Source organism: Euprymna scolopes, chromosome 28 (genome assembly GCF_053919585.1).
Source record: "Euprymna scolopes isolate OS-2025 chromosome 28, ASM5391958v1, whole genome shotgun sequence".
NCBI classification, from domain to species: domain Eukaryota; kingdom Metazoa; phylum Mollusca; class Cephalopoda; order Sepiida; family Sepiolidae; genus Euprymna; species Euprymna scolopes.
The window spans coordinates 5,001-26,504 of record NC_136509.1 but is presented as its reverse complement, the minus strand read 5'-3'; the positions used below and the strand labels follow the sequence as shown (position 1 = coordinate 26,504).

General features: G+C 33.8%; 1 protein-coding gene across 1 annotated transcript in view; it reads right to left on the bottom strand.

Moving 5' to 3' along the window:
- Positions 1 to 646: 646 nt before the first annotated feature.
- Positions 647 to 21,504, bottom strand: part of LOC145249422 (heparan-sulfate 6-O-sulfotransferase 1-like) — a 21,935-nt gene continuing 1,077 nt past the window's right edge. Inside the window, exons 2-3 of the mRNA XM_080110973.1 lie at positions 19,731 to 20,226; positions 647 to 3,175 (exon numbers count right to left, since the gene is read on the bottom strand). Of these exons, the coding sequence (XP_079967099.1) occupies positions 2,590 to 3,175; positions 19,731 to 20,170 (1,026 nt within the window). The 5' untranslated portion in view covers positions 20,171 to 20,226 and the 3' untranslated portion in view covers positions 647 to 2,589. The remainder of the gene's footprint in view (positions 3,176 to 19,730; positions 20,227 to 21,504) is intronic.

Genomic DNA, 21,504 nt, shown 5'->3' with positions numbered 1-21,504 from the left:
ATTCTCGACATATATCTCATCATTTTCATCAAGATCATCATAATCAAGGGACTTGTTCTTCATTATTTTTTTATTATTATTCTCTCTTTTTATAGCGGAGTTCGCCGACTTTTTTCGCCATCGCTTTTATAGCATTTCTTGGGGTTTTTTTCTTCCACAATGGATATATAAAGACACAGCAACCTTTCGCAGTCCCTCACCTCTGCATTTAGTTTGCTAATCTGCTACTCACATGTGCTCTTTTCTCCTCCCTTTTCTTCGTCTTCTCTCTTATTTTTCTTTTCGGAAGCAGTTGACCCGTCCTTTCTTTCTCCGCACAAGTATTCTTTACGCATGCGTGCAGATTTGTGTATCTTTTCTTTCTTTTCTAAATGGCTCTTCGCCTTTTCTTTCTCTATTTACAGAGCCTCTCTTTCTCCTTTTCTTAATTTTTTTCACGCAGACGATAAGTAAAAAAACTAAAAAATTCGATGACAACTATTACAAGTAAAGAAACAAAATAAAACCAAATAATGATGATTCTTGGCTCAGCTTTGGAAATCAATTTTAAATTTAAAATATGAAATGCAATATTGTTTATTCTAATTACGTGATTAAATAACGAAATATGCATATAAAAGGAAAAAATTATTCAGAAAAATCCGTGTATTATACGCTTTCACTTTAATTCTTAGTTTTTTCTTCTTTTTATATTTTCTTCATTTTTTCATATTTTTAGCAAGATATTACAAAGTCTTCATCATACCGTTCTAATTATCTGTATATCCCGATATTAACCGCCTATTAAATAACTTTTGATTTTGATAAAAAAATTATCTCAATATTCCCCCCCTTTTTATGTTCGTCTTATTAATTTATTTACATTTTTATTGTTATATTAGAAAAATCAATTAAGATTTCTATGGTCCTCGCTCAAGCATGATCTAATTTTATTATATTTCGTGTTGATTTCTATTTACGTTACCTCCTAATGACCACACGTTGTACTATCATACATAAATTATTGAATGACTTGCATGAATTCGAGACGATCGAGAGAAAAATTAATAGTCACTCTTTGCAAACCTAATCGATTTCTTCAACTCTTCATCTTTATTAAAAATTTGTTTGCAAAACATTATTTTTGGAAATTAAGTGTATATAAAATTTGGTTGCATTTTGTATACTAAATTTTTTAAATCCGTATACATTCTATTTTTTGCAATTATTTTTTTCTATTAATAAATGTAAAAACCTAATGAATTCTAAATTTAAAAATAACAGTAAATTTCAGTCAAAAATTAGTATTCGTTTCGTCATGAGTTGTGCTTCTTAAATGCAAATGAATTAACTAGAAAAAGTTTTCCTTAATATTCTTTCGCGCGCTTTTTTTGTACTTGCCGCCGATGTTGCAACAATACGTGGAGTGAAAACTGCTACCGACAATTTGTAATGCAACCGTCCATAACACGTTAGGTCAACATTCTTTTTATGCTCACGCTTTCTACAACATGTTGTGTATTCTAATACAATAGTCACTTGCCATTTTAAAAAGTGTATTAATAATATTACCAATCATGATGATGATTACGATCACCATCATCATTATAATTATCTTCAGGGTTTATGATCACTCTTAATAGATGAACCCTGGTTTCATTTTACTTTATTGATGTCTGCGATTCAAAATTTGGGCTATAGTTGTAACGATAGATGCTACTAGTTTACGACACTATTTGTCCATAGTCATGTGTGACATATAGTGCTTGGTATTCCCAAATAGTCACGTATCTGGTACTGACTAGGTCCAATGTCGCTTAACTTCTATGACCTAACAAGAGCCCGAATGTACTCGTGATTAATCCGTATTGATAATGTTACCAATACATTTTTAAAGTATCTCAAAGATTTTCTTCTGAATAATTGAGTTTTTATATAAATACAGGAAGGTCTTGTATACCAAGATTCTTTATTTATGACCTCGACGTGATATAAACACACGACTTCTGGTCTTGTATGCTCATAATTTGTTTGGAGGCGAATGTGTTTGGCCATAATTAAATGATGAGTGTTAGGTCAGTTGATTTTCTTCGCAAATAGAATCGACCACAATACTTCGTCAACGTATAAATTTCAAGTTCAATTAACTTACTCTCCATGTATCACTTCGATCACGCTGCTTTGGTATCCATAAGTCCTCAATTATTTTTCAACTGAATTATTTATTGATTATAGTTAAAAAAGATTATTATTTCGAACGTTTCTAAATGCTGATAATAAAATCTCTGTTTGCATGTGAAGAATACTTGAAAACTACCGGAAGAAGCTTTTACTTATGGAACACTTAAAGTGCCACAACAAACTTCCATTTTTTTTTGTCATTTTTTCCTCGCATTCATTATTTACAATAAATCTTTTTTGATCTCTAAGAATTTTATCCTCTTTTCAAGTTTATTTTATGCGAACATACATTATAGTGTTTTAAAAAGCCCCAACCTCTTTATGTTTAGAATAGAGGCATTTTCTAATTATTCTGTTTATGCACTATTTTTACATCTGAAAACTCACTCAAATCACGCATATACACAAAAAAAAATAAAGAATCTAATTTTAATTTGTTGATGGGTTAAATTTGTCTTCTTTGACGGATTTCAGGCGCAAAAAGAAGAGCTTCTTTGCAAAGTCGTACAATTCAATATCAAGTCTATTAAGTTCCTTAATTTTTTCTAAAATCTGTTGGTCGACTCGAAGTGAGCTGGCTCTCGGTTTGGGATTTATTTTAATTCTATTTTTTAAAGAAATTCCCATCGAATGTTGGAGCAAAAATATACTTTCATTCATAAAATCAGTCATAGCATAAAACGGCATAGACAATAAATTGGTTTTGGCGCTTGACAATATTTTTTTCTGACGCACATCATAATCCATTCCAGTCAAATTATAACAGTTGACCTGACGCATATTAGCCAACATGTATGTCTGTCGATTCCGCGCTGGGTTCGTGGAACAATTCATGAAAGCCTCGAGAGTTACGTTAATCCACGTTAATCCTTTACGGCAAGGTGGAAAATCCGCAAGAGACGGTAGATGTCCGCGGCATTTGTGTAAGGTAGGCCAGTCGGCCCCACGTTGCGTATGTAACCATTCACTGAGGTAACGTGCAACCGGTTCACGTAAAATTGTTATATAACGATATCTGAAAGAAAAGAAAGAAGAAATACATTAGATTATTTCCGAGTCTTTTTATTAAATAAAAAGAAATTTCATTAGAAAAAAATGGGAATTATTTTGTGAACAAATAACTAAACTCACAATTCTGACAAATGTTTTATATATTATATAAAGGGTAGTTGTCTAGCTATTTGGAATGTCCTTCAGAAAACCCAGGAACTCACAAGATCACCTACAAAGTTAATAGGTTCTTTTTAAGCAATACCTTGGACAACATATTGACATATTTTGCAATGTTCATTCAATTTTATTTATTATATGAAGAGTAGTTGTCTGTTTGTGTGCATTCTACCTAAAATTTAGAAAAAACACATACTAACAAATGGTGATATATTACATTTAATCATTTTATCTGAAAAATAGCATGAACATATTTTTGTAATATTCATTCTTTTGTAAGTCAACTGATATAAAATTGGTGAGGGGAGTCGACAATGAGAGCGAGATTTTGCAGTTGCCAAAAATGGAGAACAGATGGTGGCGAAAGAAAAAGAGAAAATTTATATAGAGAAGGGGAAGATAAAATGAGAATGGAAGGTGAAGACAGTGAAGGATGGAGAGAGAGAAAGATACAGGAGAGAGAAGGGGAGGAGAGAAGAAAAGGAAGATATGAAGAGGAGCAGTAGAAAGAGACAGAGAGAAGCGGATAGAGAAGTATAACTTTTTCTAATATTATTGTTTATACATTCGAGTAACAGCGAGTAACAATGCTAGGTCTTTATAAGGAAGAGTCTCGAAACAAATTTTAAATCATAGAAAATAATTAAATAACCAGGAGATACACATCAATTTTTAAAAAAAGAATTGTTACATATTGACAGTTAAGGCTACAATCAATCGACCCTGAATTATTAGTAATGAGCGTATATGCACCGTTAAAAAATGACAAAAAAATAAGAAAGAACGAGCAAATTTTAAACAGGAAAGTTTTGAAAAAGGGACAGAAGATAAAAAAAAATCGTATAAATCTGTATAAACAGGAAATACGCGTCTCATTATAGAAATACATTGAACACTATAGGTAATTTAACTTGTGAGATTCTTGCTCAATTCCACACATTACTTGAAATGCATTCGCCCAGCAGTATTTCATCCATTAAATTGTGTGTAACAAGATGCTCTACTTCGCTCTCCCTCTCTCCCCCTCTCTCTCTCTTTAACACACATACACACACACACATATAGAGACTGTTTATTTAACAAACATTATTGTAAACATATGTGCATACATGTTTCTACAATGCCTCGTTTTAGAAACATCACTACATCAGGTCGTGGTGTTCATCTGAAAACCAAATTCAAGGATGTTAAATTCTTTGTATACTGACAATTTTATTTTATTTAAATTAAGGAGAGGAGAAATGGAGAAGAAGCAGTGTCAGTAAAACATGAAAACAAAACATAGGGAAAAAGGGGATGATGGAATGGATAAATGCGTGTGTTGGTCCGTATTAAGTTGGAAACGTGTTCTTAATTTCTATTGGTGAAAATCTTATATTTATGTTGTCTTTTCATTTACTATTCTTTGGAATCCTCACTTTGATCATATTGTTACTTAATATCAAGAGTTTTGGATTCAAGTTATGTATGTGTAAGCTATATGAAAATTACGTAGTGGTCAGAGCATATTTAAGTAAGTAGAAATACACACAACACAATTCGATATTATGAGCGACACAACATGCATAAACATTAAAGCCTCTTTTATATGTTAACTAGCGGGAATACCCAGCGTTGCTCTGGACCGTATAAACAATGAGAAAATTGAAGCTGATTTTGAACATATTTGTTATTATTCGGATAGAGAAATTTTTCATGTCTATGTATCATTAGCCTTTTCGAGCAAAATAATATTTTACTTACCCTAGGACGGGTATTACACGTATCAAATAATTGTACCTGTTCTACAATAAGTAATTTATACCATATATATGAAATAATGTTTTCTTTGCGGCGATGGGTAATATACAACACATATTTTAAATAATTTTACCTACCCTCGGACGGGTAATTAAAAAACATACATGAAACAATTTCACATACTATCGCCAGGTATTGTATAACATGTTAAATAATTTTTCTTACCACCAAGGTTACCATAATTTTAAGAAAACTGAAACAATTTTTAGAAAGTCGATCATTAGACTTTCCAAATTAGTACATAAATACATCATCTTGGTTAAGAATTAGGCAACCATTGTTTCATCATAAATTTCAATATTACTGGGTTTTTTCCTTCTTCACTATCGGCACTAAAATTGTAAGAAAAATTATGACATTTTTTAACAATGTCTCAGTAGGATTTTCAAATTAATGCATAAATACATTGACACAGTTAGGGATTAGACAACCCTTGCTTCATTATCAAATTCCACATTACTATGTTTCATTTTAATTTCCCACTTCGTGTATGTCTCGCAAAGGCTTTTCTCGCCGACAGTCCCAGGTGGTTATGATTGCTTAGAACTGTTTATATAGCCCCTAGATAATAATATTTACGATTTAGGAATGCGGGTAGCTTCTACATTTATTTATGTCGACTTTTATGAGATTCGCGCTATTTCGCTCTGTCCCCTGTTTGTCCTGCTTTTTAGTATAAATAAAGTGAAACTAAATTCAAACGGACATGTTCTCGGCATCGCGCCGGGAAACGTCCAGAAGCAATCAGCTTTGATCAATGTGGGGACAAACTCCTCTTATATCAGACAATTGCTATTCAATCTGGACAATAGGGAGCTAGTTTCCCCCTCCCCAACACCTGTTGGGAAAAAACAGTAAAAATCGGAAAAACAAAAAAGAAAACGCGAATGTGATGGAAAAATAAAACAGAAAAACGAACGTTAAAACTACTTTAAAAATCTGAAAAATAAAAACAAAAAAGGCACTGGCTTAAATAACCCTGTTTCAATATTAACATTTAAAAAATCGAAAACAAAAAAGACACCTGACACCACGATTCGAACCCAAAACCTTTAGATAACGAGGTGGGGCTCTAAGAAACTGAGCTAAGACGGCGTCGACGAAATTGGATCCGTTTTTTTTTAAATTTAAACTAAATCATGTTCCGACGTCATTTGCGCATACGTAGAAGCGAACTTGTCATGAGGGGACGGTTTTTGCTAACCCCTCCCTGTAGAAAACTGATGATTTTAGGGTGAGGAAATTTATGTTTTTGACCAATTTTTCGATATTTGTCGGGCAAAGGTTGGAACTTTAAAATGATACCGATCTCCTGAAAATCCGTGACCCGTGTGGAAAGTTTTTGCGAGACATACAAACACACATACATATATAAAAACAAACACACATACATACAAACACACATTTTCGCTTTTATATATATAGATGTGCGCCAGTTCGCATATATTCACATACGTTTGCAATGTATATACGTATGCACACAATACCCGTATCCACACGAGTACACATATATGCATAAACGCACAGATAAGCATAATAATATCCACGTATGCACACTCACGTATGCATGTAACACACACAAATATAAATGCGCATATATACAAACATACAATATACACATGATTGTTCGACTTCCAGCATTATATACTTTCGCGTTTTCGTGAATAGATTAATTGTTTTAGGTAATTTTCACAAACAGAAATTAAAAACAGATATTTTCAATACTGACAAACGCACGTATACGTCCTTTCCACCTCCGTCCTTCTCCCTCCCTCTACGTTTTGTCCTCACTTTCTGCTGACACTGTTTCCTCTCCATTCCTCTTCTCCTTAATGTGAATTAAATAAAACTTTCTGTATACAAACAATTTAACATTATTAAGTTTTGCTCTCAACACAATATCACGGCCTGATGAAGCGATATCTCTAAAAGAAGGCATTACAAGAACATGCATGCGCATATGTAGCCAATAATATTTATATAAATAAGCATACTATAAACATTGTTCATTCATCGAGCACTTTTTGATAAACCCAAGGGTTTCAGTGCATTTACGTCTATAAAACTAAAATTAATAATCATAATATATATGATTTCTTTAGCTCGACTTTTTTACAAAGGAGTCACTGCTTATCAAGGACCAGGTGCCACTGGAGGATAAGGGTTAATGAGTGTATATTATCAATGAGACAATATTATAGGAATCGTTAGTAGTGGAAATTTGGTAAATTAGATTACTTAAGGGGATGGCTCATCAAGAATTTGTTCACGTTGAACTTAAAAACGACCATATTGTAGTCAGTTCGAAAGCAGGAAAACAGGCGTGCAGTTCTAAGGAAGAAACTTTCTTCATGGAATCTACGTTTAAGGTTAGGCATAGATAAAGAGATGTGAGAAATTATTGATAGTAATTCCAGCTATACGAGTGTTTTTCGTGGAAGTCAGACCATGGGGTGCATATATTGGAGCTCTGACGAGAATTTGCGATGAAAATAACGATGAATCAGAGACACACAGATATATACATTATACTTTTCTTAATTTGTCTGTCTGTCCGTCCACTTTTTCTCCGAAACTACTGGGTCGATCTGTTATAATAATGTTCAGTGAGCTAAGTATTATGGTATCTATTCGATGCACAATGTAAGGTATTAATAGAGATTAGTCACCACAAATCAGTCATTGTAAAGTGTTTATCTATAAGGTGAAGGAATTTATTCCGAAGTTTTGTTTTTACTATTAGGATGAAGGGAGGATGAACCAAATTATTTTCCTTCCTCGATTATTAGATCTAGTTATATTAATATTATTAGTATTGTATTTAGTTTCGAAATTTTTACATACTATATTTTTAGCGCGTTGTTATTAATATTTTTTGTATCTATTAAATATTTCTTCATTGGGTGAGTTATTTTTTATTCTTCGTTCGATTGATTTCGGTATGTGCTTAATGATAAAGGGTTGGTGGTTGGAGTGTTGGTGTGGGGTTTGTGTTTGCCTTAGTCTGTGGTTTGTAGGTATTGGTGGTTAAATCAAAAGTAACGTCCAGAAAGTTTAATGTTGCTAGTAATTCCTCAAAGCCTTATATAGTGTTCTCCTGAATCCGTCGGAAGTTGGATTATTCACACTGCATAGCATCACCGAAGATAACGATATAAAAATCGAATATATAGGCTTATACAGGGACGACGACCTGGGGATAGTTAACAACACCACAAATATAAAATGTGACGGACTCAGAAGAACAGTGCATAAGGTTTTGAAGAATTTGGCCTCAAAATAGAAATTACAAGCAAATTAAACAAGTAAATTTTCTGAAAGTCACCTTCAATTTATTTACCAATGCCTACAAACCATACACTAAGGAAAACACAAACCCGACATATATCCATTAACACTCACACCACCAACCTTCTATAATTAATAGGGCTATGACAATAGAATATTCTCATCATTTTTTGGACTTTCGAGTATATATCCAACACAGTTAGACACAGTTAATCAATTGAGAACCACATCATTCTATATAAAAACGTATAAGATATTAACTGATATATTCTCGAGAGTAAAAATAATTAAAAGAATATTCTCTTGCCATAGACCTTATCATTAAGCATATACCTAAATCAATCGAACGTAGAATAAATAATAACTCGTCCAATGAAGAAATATTCAATAAATACAAAAATATTTATAACAACGCGCTAAAAAATACTGAATATAAAAATGTCTACATTAAATACAATAGCAATAATATTGATACAACTAGATCTAATAATTGAGGAGGAAAATAATTTGGTTCATGTCCCCTTCAGCCAAATGGTAAACACGAAACTTGGGAATAAATTCCTTCATTTATAGATAAACACTTGCCACTTAACAGTACAGTCTACAGCTGTACTGAAAACCTAGGAAGAATTACACAAAAAAGCACAATAATAAAATATTAAAGAAAAACATTCCAACTAGGGATTCTAATGATAGTTTTAATAGAAAGACCTGCAACTGTCAAAGACTTACCGAATGCCCACTAAGTAATAGTTGCTTCACATCCTAGGTGGCATACCAGGCTAGAATAATCCCCGTAGAAAACCCGGAAACAGAAAAATGCTACATAGATACTACTTCCTTGACCTTTAAACACAGATTCTATGGCCACATACTATCAAGGAATAATAAAACATATGCTATCGACACCTGACTCTTTGTACACTACTAGAGGCTAATCGAGGCGAAGAAAACACTTTCAATCGAATGGAAAAGTTTTAGAAAGGTTAAAACATGTAGTTCAGTAACTTCACCATGTTACCTATGTTTAGCGGAGAAATATGAGAGTTTTAAGGACCGGGATAAATTATTAAAAGTTTAATCAGCTAAAAACTGCAAGCATTTGGTAGATACCCTTTATATAAATTATAAAAAACTAATAGCACCCCCAGAAAAGTAACTGTAAACTCATAACCCCTCACTCCCATTCATAATCGATTAATAAATGAACAAAGGTAAAAGTAAATTGGATACAAAGTGGTCCCGATACACCAATAATTAATAACTATATTCACTATAAACAAACACACACCTAATTGATAACGACCTTCACCTAATTATGGAAGAAGACGCCAACATTAAGCAACTTAGAAAACTTTAAGGCAAGGACCATCTCCTAGTTCACTACCAGCTCCATCTTCAACGTCTGCCGCTTATACCAAACTAACTGAATAGCGACACATTTTGCCAACAATTATAGTAAGGTGAGTGCTCTTTACATATTTAATAATTAAACATCCGAAAACGTTTAACTAAAATAGTCTGTGGGTCGTGAACGCCTTTAATTTGAATGTTGATATGTACCAACAGGAATTATTATCGAAAAGCAACGCTACATTAAGAAACCGGCCGCATAATTTACCTCAAATGATAACGTAACACTCTAACCAGGAAAATAAAGTGCTTCAATTTTTTTTTCTTTTCGTAAGACTCACACATGTAATAACTATTATTATCTGTTTTTCTTTTTTATTTTGTGCGTACTTTAGGCACTGTCAAACGATTGTGAAGAATGGAGCGCATAACCCTGTGACGTCAGACTTGTGTTTACTATACGAAGTATAGAGCAACAAAAGTGACTTAATCATTTTTAAAACCTTTATTTATCTTCTTTAAACTGAAATAAATAATTAATCTTTGTTTTAATTTGGTTAAGTTTTAAGTTTACACAGTTTAAAGATAATAATATTACACATATTTGTACATTAAATATGAAATAATGTTTTACTAAATATGTATGACTGTTCATTTGGTTAATTACCGGTTTCCATACTTATTTGATGAATAGAAAAAACTATATATGGTAGTGATCTACAAAATGTTTATTTTTTTAGCAATAATATTTTATAATCCATTTAAATCTGGCGATGAAATAGCTGGCAAGAGTCATGTTTATAACTTAATATACAGAAAAAATTAAACACCATTAACATTTTGAAATAATGTAATTTTAATCGTTTTAACTACTAAAAATTAATTAATTTTTAGGAAGTTTCTTTTTTTCTTGGAAATTCAACTAGTAATAGTATGTATTAATTAGAAAAAACTATTAATAGCATAATAATATTAAATCTATATCAATTTTTTAATTACAACTTCAAGGTAAGTTTTTGTTCAATACGTGTATTTAAACTTTTAAAAAATAAATATTTTGTATTTATTGGAACTTTTATGTTTCATAATAAATAGAAATTAAGATCAATTTAAATATATTTTGTTCAAATTTCGAAAAATTAAAAATGGGGGACACGCACTAAAATAATATTTCCCTTTCATATATTTTACGGAAACTGCATTTTATATGTAATTTCAGTCTAAAATGGATAAGTATTGAAAATTTTACGGAAATCTGAATATTTGTTGATTTTTGCTAGATTTATGAAACACGGATATGTTTTCACGTTCGGAATGTTTGCTACATGATAACGGTATTTTAAAGCGTTAATTATGTAAACACGAATTTCGTCTCGCTATTTCATTATTTTAATACGATGGAATTTATTTTTAATTGATACTGGTTTATTTTGCCCTTCTGCTTTAAAATACTACCAAAGTTATATTGATAATATTAAATTATAATAAAGTTACACCATGTTACATATAGGAGGTAAGTCCATGGTGAATTTTGGGGGTGGCTAGCGTACTTTAAACACATATAACTAATATTTGTTTTGTGTTAACGTAAATAGGTCGTTAAGCTTAATAAACTGTTTTCACATCATTCCCCCAAATTCGCAAACACTTCCGTCGAACGGCCGGACGCGATGCAAACAATTCCGTCCGTACGACCCCACGAAATTCCGAAAAACTCCGTCGACACGACCCAACACAATGCGAACAATTCCGTCGATACGACCCGCAACACTACCAGAGCAACCACGGCAGATACTTGCTGAATGATTCTAGCGTCGTCTTTTTGTAACCCTTGTTTGAACTCATTTTCGCCGTAGGCGTTTGAAGATATTGGCTTCCTGAGATGAAATGCGCCTAACATTGATGCTTTTTGTTTTTCTACATACTTTTACAAAACTTAATTATGTTCTGTAAAACCAAAACAAAAAACAACAACCCACCTTTTCCCGCTTTTTCTTTTTTCCATTTCCCCTTTTTCTTTCTATCTCCCCCACTTCATGACTGGTTTCCTCACTTAAAATGTACCAAACATTAATACTGTAATCCTTTTCCCTCTTCCATTGCAAAACCCATTCATGTTCTGCATGTTAGGTAACAAAAGCGATAAAACTCACTATAAGACAACCAAACCAAGTACTACAAACTAGTGATTAAAGATACAAAGAGAATGGAGAATAAAAACCTTATACAAAATAACTGAATGCAACATGGATACTATTTCCAATATAACTGGATTCTTCATTAAATAACCCGAAAAGGGTTGATATGACGCAAACAACCAAACCAAACTAAGCCAAACCGTAGGTGTGCCCGACTAAGAAGTTGACACACAAATCTTGAGCGCTTCCGCGCATGTCCATTCCCCTCTTTCTGGATCTCGAGATCACACAAAATGGCAATGTGGGGCAGACCGCTTTTGCATGGTACTTCGTCTTAACAGTATGGTACCTGGAACTTCTTCAGTGGCGCTTTTTTGTTGTTGCATCATTGAACCTCTTCTGCTCTAGATCGTTGGGCACATCACTCTCTAAGGATCTTTCTTCATGTGGTCGTTCGTATAGCATTGGGAATTCATTATCTGTGGAGGTGATGTCGTCACAGATGGGGCAATCATTTCGGCAGGCTGGATTCACATCTTTTACGTGGCGCGGTATCCCATTAATTGAAATTGAGTGTAGACTATTGATTTTCATCACGGTTCCCAGGCAGAACTGCATCGTACATCTTCCCTCCGCATTATTCATCCAAACAGTATCTCCTTCCTTGTACTAACTATTCATGTATTTTCAGGGACCACCACTTCATCGACACCCTTAAAACGGATTCTATATGTAATTGCTATGTTTGTGGGTGCAGTCGTAGCCGTCTTATTGTCATTGGGCGCAACGTTGTGCCAGTACACTGCCTCCAAGATCATGCACCGTGTTTTTGCCGCAATTCACTTTATTATGCGATGGGACCTCTCGATTATTCCGTTTTCAGATAGTGCGTGGGCGCACCGAAATAGTATGGGCATATCCCAAATCCGTGCAAACTCAGTAAATCTTCATTGTCAGTAAGCAACTCAAAAAGCGGTCCCTTTTCACGAAACACAATTTCTAACTGCTTGACGACGCTAGTCGAGTCTTGTCACTGCAACTACTTTCAGATGACAAAACGTCTAGGACCACAGACTACCAACGTCAAGTACAACTAGGTAGCGAAATATATTATATCTATAGCAATCCTGTCCAATTTTCCGTGACATCAAAGCATATCGGGTTTCCAATGCTCTGGGGCTGAATCTATGGATTTGCAATCCTCAATCATCATCTGCACCTTAGCTTCGGTAATTTCTAGTGTTGATTAACTTTACAGAATGTTACATTCTCTTCCCACCGATGAACCGATCGATTACGTCTACTTAAGAAACATCGTATTCTGCGGCTATGGCACACATAAGTTCTCTGAGTTTCATCATCTAACGGATTTCATTTAACCATCGCTGTGGTACCCAAATTAGATAGCTCGGTTATCGTGAGACTTAAGGGGCCCAACATCAACCTTCAGTGCATATTCTAAGACCAATTCTCAGAGCGTGGGAAGGCAACGCCCAATTAACATTTTAGAGGCTGCTTTGGTGTGAACTCTCGCCTTTCAGTTATCCACCGATATACACATGCAAAGCTCGTTTGTAAAATTATGATTTTTTACTTTCCACTGCAATGTAAGGTTGACACCTCGCAGCACAGTATCAAGCTCAGTCAAGTTTATATGTTTCTCTTCATCCACCAATCGGAGCCAGCTTGCATCTTCCTCCACGGAACCGTTGCTTTCCACAACTACACCGGTGGCTAAGGAACAAGTGTCTACCCACACTGTAACATCCTGTCCACAAATACATCAGTCACCTTTTCCTGGATCGTCCTAGTCCACTCTCAAACAAATGTCTTTGATTATTCGTGCTAGAAGTGGGTTTTGCATTTCATTATCCCGTCAAATAGTCACATTGTTTGCCCTTCGTTTCACGAACGCCGTAGCGACACGTAATCGCCACAAACTGGGAAATGGCCAGTCAGTTTCTCGCACATTGAAAATAAAATTCAACCGGTTAGTTTATCGTGTACTACTGAAAGGTCACTTCAACGCAGCCATAGTAGTTTTCCTTGCTTCTCCTGGACACGTAATTCCAAAACGCGTGTGCCCAGTCCCAGCTATTTTGGGGTCTTGGTTGCCAGACAAACTTCCCCAAATGTTATCTGACATGTGTCGAAGAACACGTACTCTCATCTATAAAAATGTCTTCAATATAGGAAGACGTAGTCACGTTTATGATCTCATCCTGACTTAGGACGATATTAATAATTGCCCGCATTATTAAGGGGAGATATTGAGCCCAAATCCTAGGTGGGTAAGACGATGCCGTTGACTGGTAATTGCCACTGTTTGAAACAGCCAAAGAGATTTGTGGGCATGTACTTAAAAATGGACTCGGCACTGCAACGTTCGGTCCTTGCTGTCGCCATTGCCTTAATTTTAGCAAGTTAACATCCGCGTTGGTCACATACACGTTTACGTACTCATTTAGCTCCCGATAATCCATAACGGCCGAACCTTGGTTGTTTTGCTGTAGAACACCCATTAGGGAGATTAGACCTTTTGGGGTACCGGGTTAACTCTCCGGATACGGCAGAAATCAGGCATTATCGATCGACAGTTGTAGTTCCCTGTTATACTCTCTTGAATGTGTTCTGGGGATTGATATTTCCCAAGTCTATTTTTCAACATAATTGGAAGTTGGTCACTGGCTCATTTCCAAGATGCGGTATACTTCCGAGTGTTCTTTTCATACTCTGCGATGCAACCATGCTCGATAATGGTGATGGCAGCAAAATTTGCTTTGCTTAATTGTGGAAACTTAACCCCACCGCCACTAGACACAGCTACTCTTCCTAGCCGCTTAATTGCGTCCAGGTTAAGCAACAAATCAAATCCAAGTAGGTCTCTATTTACAACTAAAATTTATATGGTAATTCCGAGCTTAACACAGATATTAACTTGCACCATTCTAATTCCACAGCAGGCAAGTGTGCTTTCATCTGCTGTGAGCACATGTGCCACTTTCCTCGCATATTCATTATAACACGATTTGTGGATATGACTGCGTGCATTCAGTATCCACCAGTGCTGTACGTGGTATTATATTGATGCCAACAGTTACAAATGGTAATGCGCTATTTACAAGAGTTTGAGGGATGATATTAACGTTGAATTCTCACCCCCTGCTCGTTTCCCGGACAAAATCGAGCAATGTGCCCACGCCGGTAACATCGTTAACACATGCAAGTTCTTCGGGGCTTGTCACAAGCACTTCTGACTGTCTCACAATCCATTAGATTGTTTAATAATCCAATCTTATCCTAGGATATGGACCGTTACATTTATAACACCGTAACGAATAACCCATTTCGTTATATGTGCAGCTACTGCAGCCTCATTAAGTACAGTTCTTTTGTCGAGCTTAATCAAAATTAGCATGTTTCCCCACTTAATTGCAGGTACACAGCATGTCCACAGCTTAAAAAGCAACCTTACAATATTTATTTATGTAAATATGAACAAAACATAAAATATGGCACAAGGCAAGAAATTTAGCAGTCTAGTAGTCTCTTCCTGTTATGGTTCTCCATGTCATTGAATCAAGGCTTTTCAGACGAAGAGAGTGGGATTGTTCCTGTGCAATGATCTTTTCACTAGCAAATTATTCACGCCCAGGACCGTTTTAGAAACTCATTATAACCGGCTTATAAACAGACACTTTCAAGTCCAGCGGTGATGTGTACGTGATAAAGCAACAAGTGGAGAGGGACACTGGTAGTTGTAGTAACAATCCTACCCGTGGGTGGTCTATAGGCAAATGGTCTTTCCTTTTTCCTAAAGACAACAGAAGAGTTCGGCAGCGCTCGTGAACGATTGGATAGCACTGCCCATCCTCATGCGAGGGAACTAGAAAACGTGTTCAAACAAATTCTTACCCTCTCTAGTTTTCATACGGTGTTTTTTATTGTTGAAACTCGATATTATGACCACAAAAGTACATTCAACAATAAAAAACACCGTGTGAAAACAACGCTAGCAAATAAATACGGGGAACTCAAGGAAAGCGGACATTCGCCGGTAGTCGAATGGAAAATAATAAGACAAGCTACCACGTGTAGAATCCTAGACGCCCCATGTAGATTATGCCTTCATGAAAAATGTGCTATCCTGTACTTTAAAGAACCCCAACATCTATTAAACTGTAGAAGAGAAATAGCGAACAACTGTATTCACAAGAGAAAATTTACTCTAGGATAGCGATACAAAAAATTTTTGAAACTAAAAAAAAACAATAGAAAATAAACAAATAAATAAATTAAATTAACATGAATATAGATAAACGATCACACATATGTATGCATATATATATGTATATATGTGTGCATATATGTATGTACATATATATATTTATATATATAAACTAACATAAAATAAAATAAAAATTTTAAACAAAAACATAACCTAGATTTAAAACAGGTCAAGAAACTAGATATCCAGGCTAAATAGAGCACACACAAAGGAACAGGTCAACCAGAGGTCAAATAGGTCATTGGCTGATAGGAAGGGCGCGGTGGATACTAAAAAGCTGATTGGCTAACTAAAATCTCAATGGAAGGTGTGTATATAAAAAAGACAAGACAACCACAAAATTCGCGCATAAGCCTGAAAAGTCCAAGAGTGGATGAAACGCGGAATATTCAGTGTAGCTTAATCGCCATATATATTTTATAACTTACTATATCTATCTATCTATATAACTATCTATCTATCTATCTATCTATCTCTCTCTCTCTCTCTCTCTCTCTCTCTCTATATATATATATATATATATATATATATATATATATATATATATATATATATATATGCATGTATATATTTGAATTAGAATTTATTCAATCTAATTTTTCTTTTATTAGATATTAGCGGGTGGATTCCCGACGTTTCCCGTGTGCTGTAAACAAAACTCCCACCCCTTCAAAATATAAATCAAAACAACTTTTCTTTCAATCAAACTAGTAAGGCGTATCTGTGCGATCGAAAAAAAAATTAGCCGTGGTAGCCGGCCTCTGATGTAAAACATGGAAGAAGGGAAGAAGCCAAAAAATTACGACCAAACGTTTTTGTCCACACGACCATGAGTACTTATGATGTCACAGCGGTAGAAAATAAACATTTTAAACAATTTACTTTAATACGCATGCGTATCTTTTCGGTTTGTTGCAACGACCATGTTACTTTACAGTCCATACTGGAATTAAGTAGAATTTTTTAATCGAAATAAACGTATTTTATGTTTTAAAATGATTACTTATGACTTTTTGTGGTATTAGAAGAAAAAATGAAGCAGTTATGATATAAACAAAAGGTGATTTACGTAACCCTCGAAATAAGAAAAATGTTTGTTTTAATGAAATTAACCACTGATTAAAAGAAATGTTAAATAAATATAAAAAAGTATAAAACAAAGAATATTTTAAAATCTTTTAACCCTGTTTAAATGCAAAAAATTGTTAAAAAATATATAAAAGAATGTTTTATTTTTGTTTGTGTGTTTTAAAGAATCGTCTTTGGATTGGAATTTTTGTTGTTTTTTTAAATAAAAATGTAACTCTCGGTTGATTTAAACCTCTGTTAAAAATATCGAAATAATGAAACAGTTTTTTATATCATTATCCGCCGAAATTACAAAAAAAACTCTGTTAAATGCAAAAAGAAACGACCACCGATAGATGTACGTTAACCTCAATACTAATGCATATGAGACAACCTCCTAATCCACTGGACCACAGCGCTGATGGAGAAATCACGTTGGAAATTCTTTTATTTAAACAAGTTCAAAAAGCAATGCTTGACACATGTGCAGTTGTGTGAAATCGTTAAGAAATAGACGATTTTAACTGATCCTATCTTCATTTAAAAGTTTATTTTTATACGAAATAATTGACTATATATTACAATTTTTGCATATTATGCATCCGATGCATTGCTCTTTCCGATGGTACTGGTTATCCGTGTAGTTCGGTTAAGAAAATTTCTAATGTAATTGAAAGACTCGGAAATATTTGTAATGATAATATATATTTTTTAATTCTTCGCATGAAATGGAAGATTCTCTGCTGTTCCTATTTGCATGTGTTCTATTTCTAATATACTAGCGAGGCAAAACTGCATAGAATCGTCTATTTTTTTATTCGGCTTGTAATTATTTTGTTTACTATAATATTTAGATCATATGGATAAAGTACTCGCATTTTTGTATTAGTTGAATTCTTCGGATTACTGTTTTCATGTTGAATGTCATTTTCATAACGTTTCGATAAATGTAATGTCGAACTCGAGAATCTTTCTGCCGAACTCGGGAATCCGCACAGAATTTATTTAATTCACGGTGGTAGCGTGCTCTCGGATCCCATGTAAATGTTGAAAACTATACAAAGGTGAGACATGTTGTCCACTTAAAGCAAGGTTAGAAAAAAACATCAAAAAGCCATAATGCGCACAGAGATTGAAAAGTCGGGCATGGCTGACCATATATTGAGGGAAATAGGGAAATATAAGACAAAGTAAAAACTATAGACAGTGAAGATGACTAAAAAACAGCATATGTCCTGTGTAACGATCACTTACTAAGTAAAGCTATTATAATATTTAACATGATATGGAAACGTTAATTATAAATAATAAAGATTCTCGAGTTCGAAGACATGTATATAGTAATAAGTAGATAGTAACAATACATATATATAATAATGTGTATATATATATACATATATATATATAGAGAGAGAGAGACAGACAGAGACAGACAGAGAGAGAATGTAGTATGAAATAATGATAGTTACATCTAGAAATAAAATAGGTTTAAGTTTCCTAAAAATCGATGGAACGAAAGCATGCTACCACCGTGAATTAAATAAAGGTTTCTGTTCCAAATAACATGCAAATTCCTGAGTTCGACGGAAATATTCCAGAGTTCGACAAGATACACCTGAAGAAGGTTACATCGATAGAAACTGTGAGAATGATACTCAAAATGAGAATAGTAGTCTCAAATAATACAAATAACCAATCCTTAGCTAAAAATATCAGAAACATTATACTTGCATTTTCTTACTTATTTCATCATTTTTAATTTGGTGTATTTTAAGTATATTATTATCGACCTCATCAAAAGTATTATGCATATTATCTTGAAACTTTTCGTTGATTTGTATAAAAAAAAAAAACTTTTACGGGTTTCTTTAATAATAAAGACTCGTTCTGCACCTTCGGTTTATATATATATATATATATATATATATATATATATATATATATATATATATATATATATGTATATGTATATATATATGTATATATATATATATATGCATGTGTTTGTGTGTATAACAAATTGCATATAGCATCCACATGTATCTCATGTGAGGTATATATATATGTATGAATAAAAGATATAAATTTATATATTTTTTTCTATTTCCTTATTTATTGACGTGTGGAAACATTTTCAGTTATTGGCGTGTTGAAAGTTTTTTGTTAATATTTTAAAGTCATTTTATATTCCCACGCGTCAACAAACAAGAAATCAATGAGGAAAAGATATAAACATTAATGTATTTTCGTAGTAATGCTCATAATGGATATGTAGGTATGTGCGTGAAAAGAGAGAGAGTGTGACAGAAAGAAAGAGATAAAGTGATGGCGGAAATAGCGAGACAATATTGTAAAATTCCAAGCATTTTCTACGTTTACAACGTTTTAATATCCATGAAATATAATTCATTTAATTAACGCGTTAATGAAGAGAAATGTCGTAATAATAAAGATTCGTTCTTTACCTTCGATTTAATGAAATTCCGTCAAAATTTTTCTCCAAGTAATTCAGAGTTCTGGGAACGCATTCATGGAGCTCTGTCCAATCGGCATGGACGCCACACATCCAGTTGGTGGAGAGTCTGCTGTAGAGCCAAATATGCCCATTGGCTCCACGACAACGACAACCAGATGCTATCGGCTTTATACACAGGCAAGGAGTGTTCACATTTAATGAATGAACCAAAATTGAATCAAACATTTTCCCACCAGTTTTTTGAATATGTAGAAAAACAATAACATCTTGTTTTATGTCCAATTTAAACGATGTTTTAACTTGATTCGTTTGAAAAGCGGCTATTAACGAAGAGGATGGAGTTTGATACAAAAACACTCTCAGGTATTCTGAGAAAAAAAGAAGAAAGAAAACTATGGCACATACTGAAAAACAAAACATTGACTTCATCTTCGCCTCCTTTGTTTTATTATAATTCCGGTAAGAGTCCTTCTACGGATTTTAACCTACAAAATAGAATGTTTAATAGGTATTAGAACTTTAAAAATAGCAAAGATCTCACTTTGAAGTTTAAATGACATAGTATTGCATTTTACTATGTTCAAGGATAAGCAAAAGTATTATTACTATCATTTCATCTTAAACAAAGCACATTGTCACTACAATCGAGACCAATTCGGCAGGGCTACTATGTATGAAGTTAAGCAGCGAGATGATTGTTAATACTACACGTGAATTTCGGCATTAAAGCATCTATGAAGAATTCAGCTAGGTGCATTTGCACAGCTGAACAATCCCCCATCTCTGCATCCCTATACGCTAACTTATCAAGTCTGTTCATCCTACTTGCTAAGTATGGGGCTCTAGTCGCTTAACATAGTTTTAAGGGGTCAAAAAGGGTAAAAATTGAAAAAATCGTTATATATTTTGTACATTCATCTTAGTTTATTTTTAGTCAATTCATATTCTTGTCACCTTGGTACAGTGGTAGCCTCGCCAGCTTTGAAAGCTACAGTTTTGCTTTCAGTTTCGATTCAGGTTGATGGCAACAAAATACTTTTTTTCTTTTGAAATCACAACTCTACGGACAAACGAGGGCGCAATGGAATTTTTGTAGAAAGAATTTTTGACTATGCACATCTATTTAATAAAATACAATTTGTGACAAAATTTCAGGAAAAACTAATGGACGGTTATCTAGCAATAATCCGGATTAACGGACGCACGGACACACAGGCGCACGGACGCCACTGAAAACAAAGTTCCCTCTGTGATAAATCGGGGACCAATAGACAGGAAATCTGACAAATTAAAATAACATATTTAAACATATTTTACGATCGGGCAAAGCCGGGCAATCGCCGCTAGTTTTTAAATATAAATAACAACCATCTTGATTCCCAGAAACAACAAAACAACTTTTAACGCATAAACACACTACTTTTCCGTTTTGAATTCTTTTTTTAATTAATTGAATTTAATTTACTAATATTAATTGAGTTTCATCATGTTCTTTTTTTTTATGTAACTTTTTAGTTCAGTAATGCTTCTTTTGTTTAATTTTTGCTTCATTACAGGCTGATTATTCGATAACTTATTCATTAGATCTTACTTGCTAGGACCTCACCGATGATGTTATTTTTCAGCTCAAGTGCTTTAATGACATATATTATTAAGGCAGTGTCTTGCACATGGCATGTTAAATAAATACACGATCGTTAAACAGCTGTACAATGTAAGAAAGGTTGTAATTGTTTTACAGTTTAAATATTGGAAATCAAAGT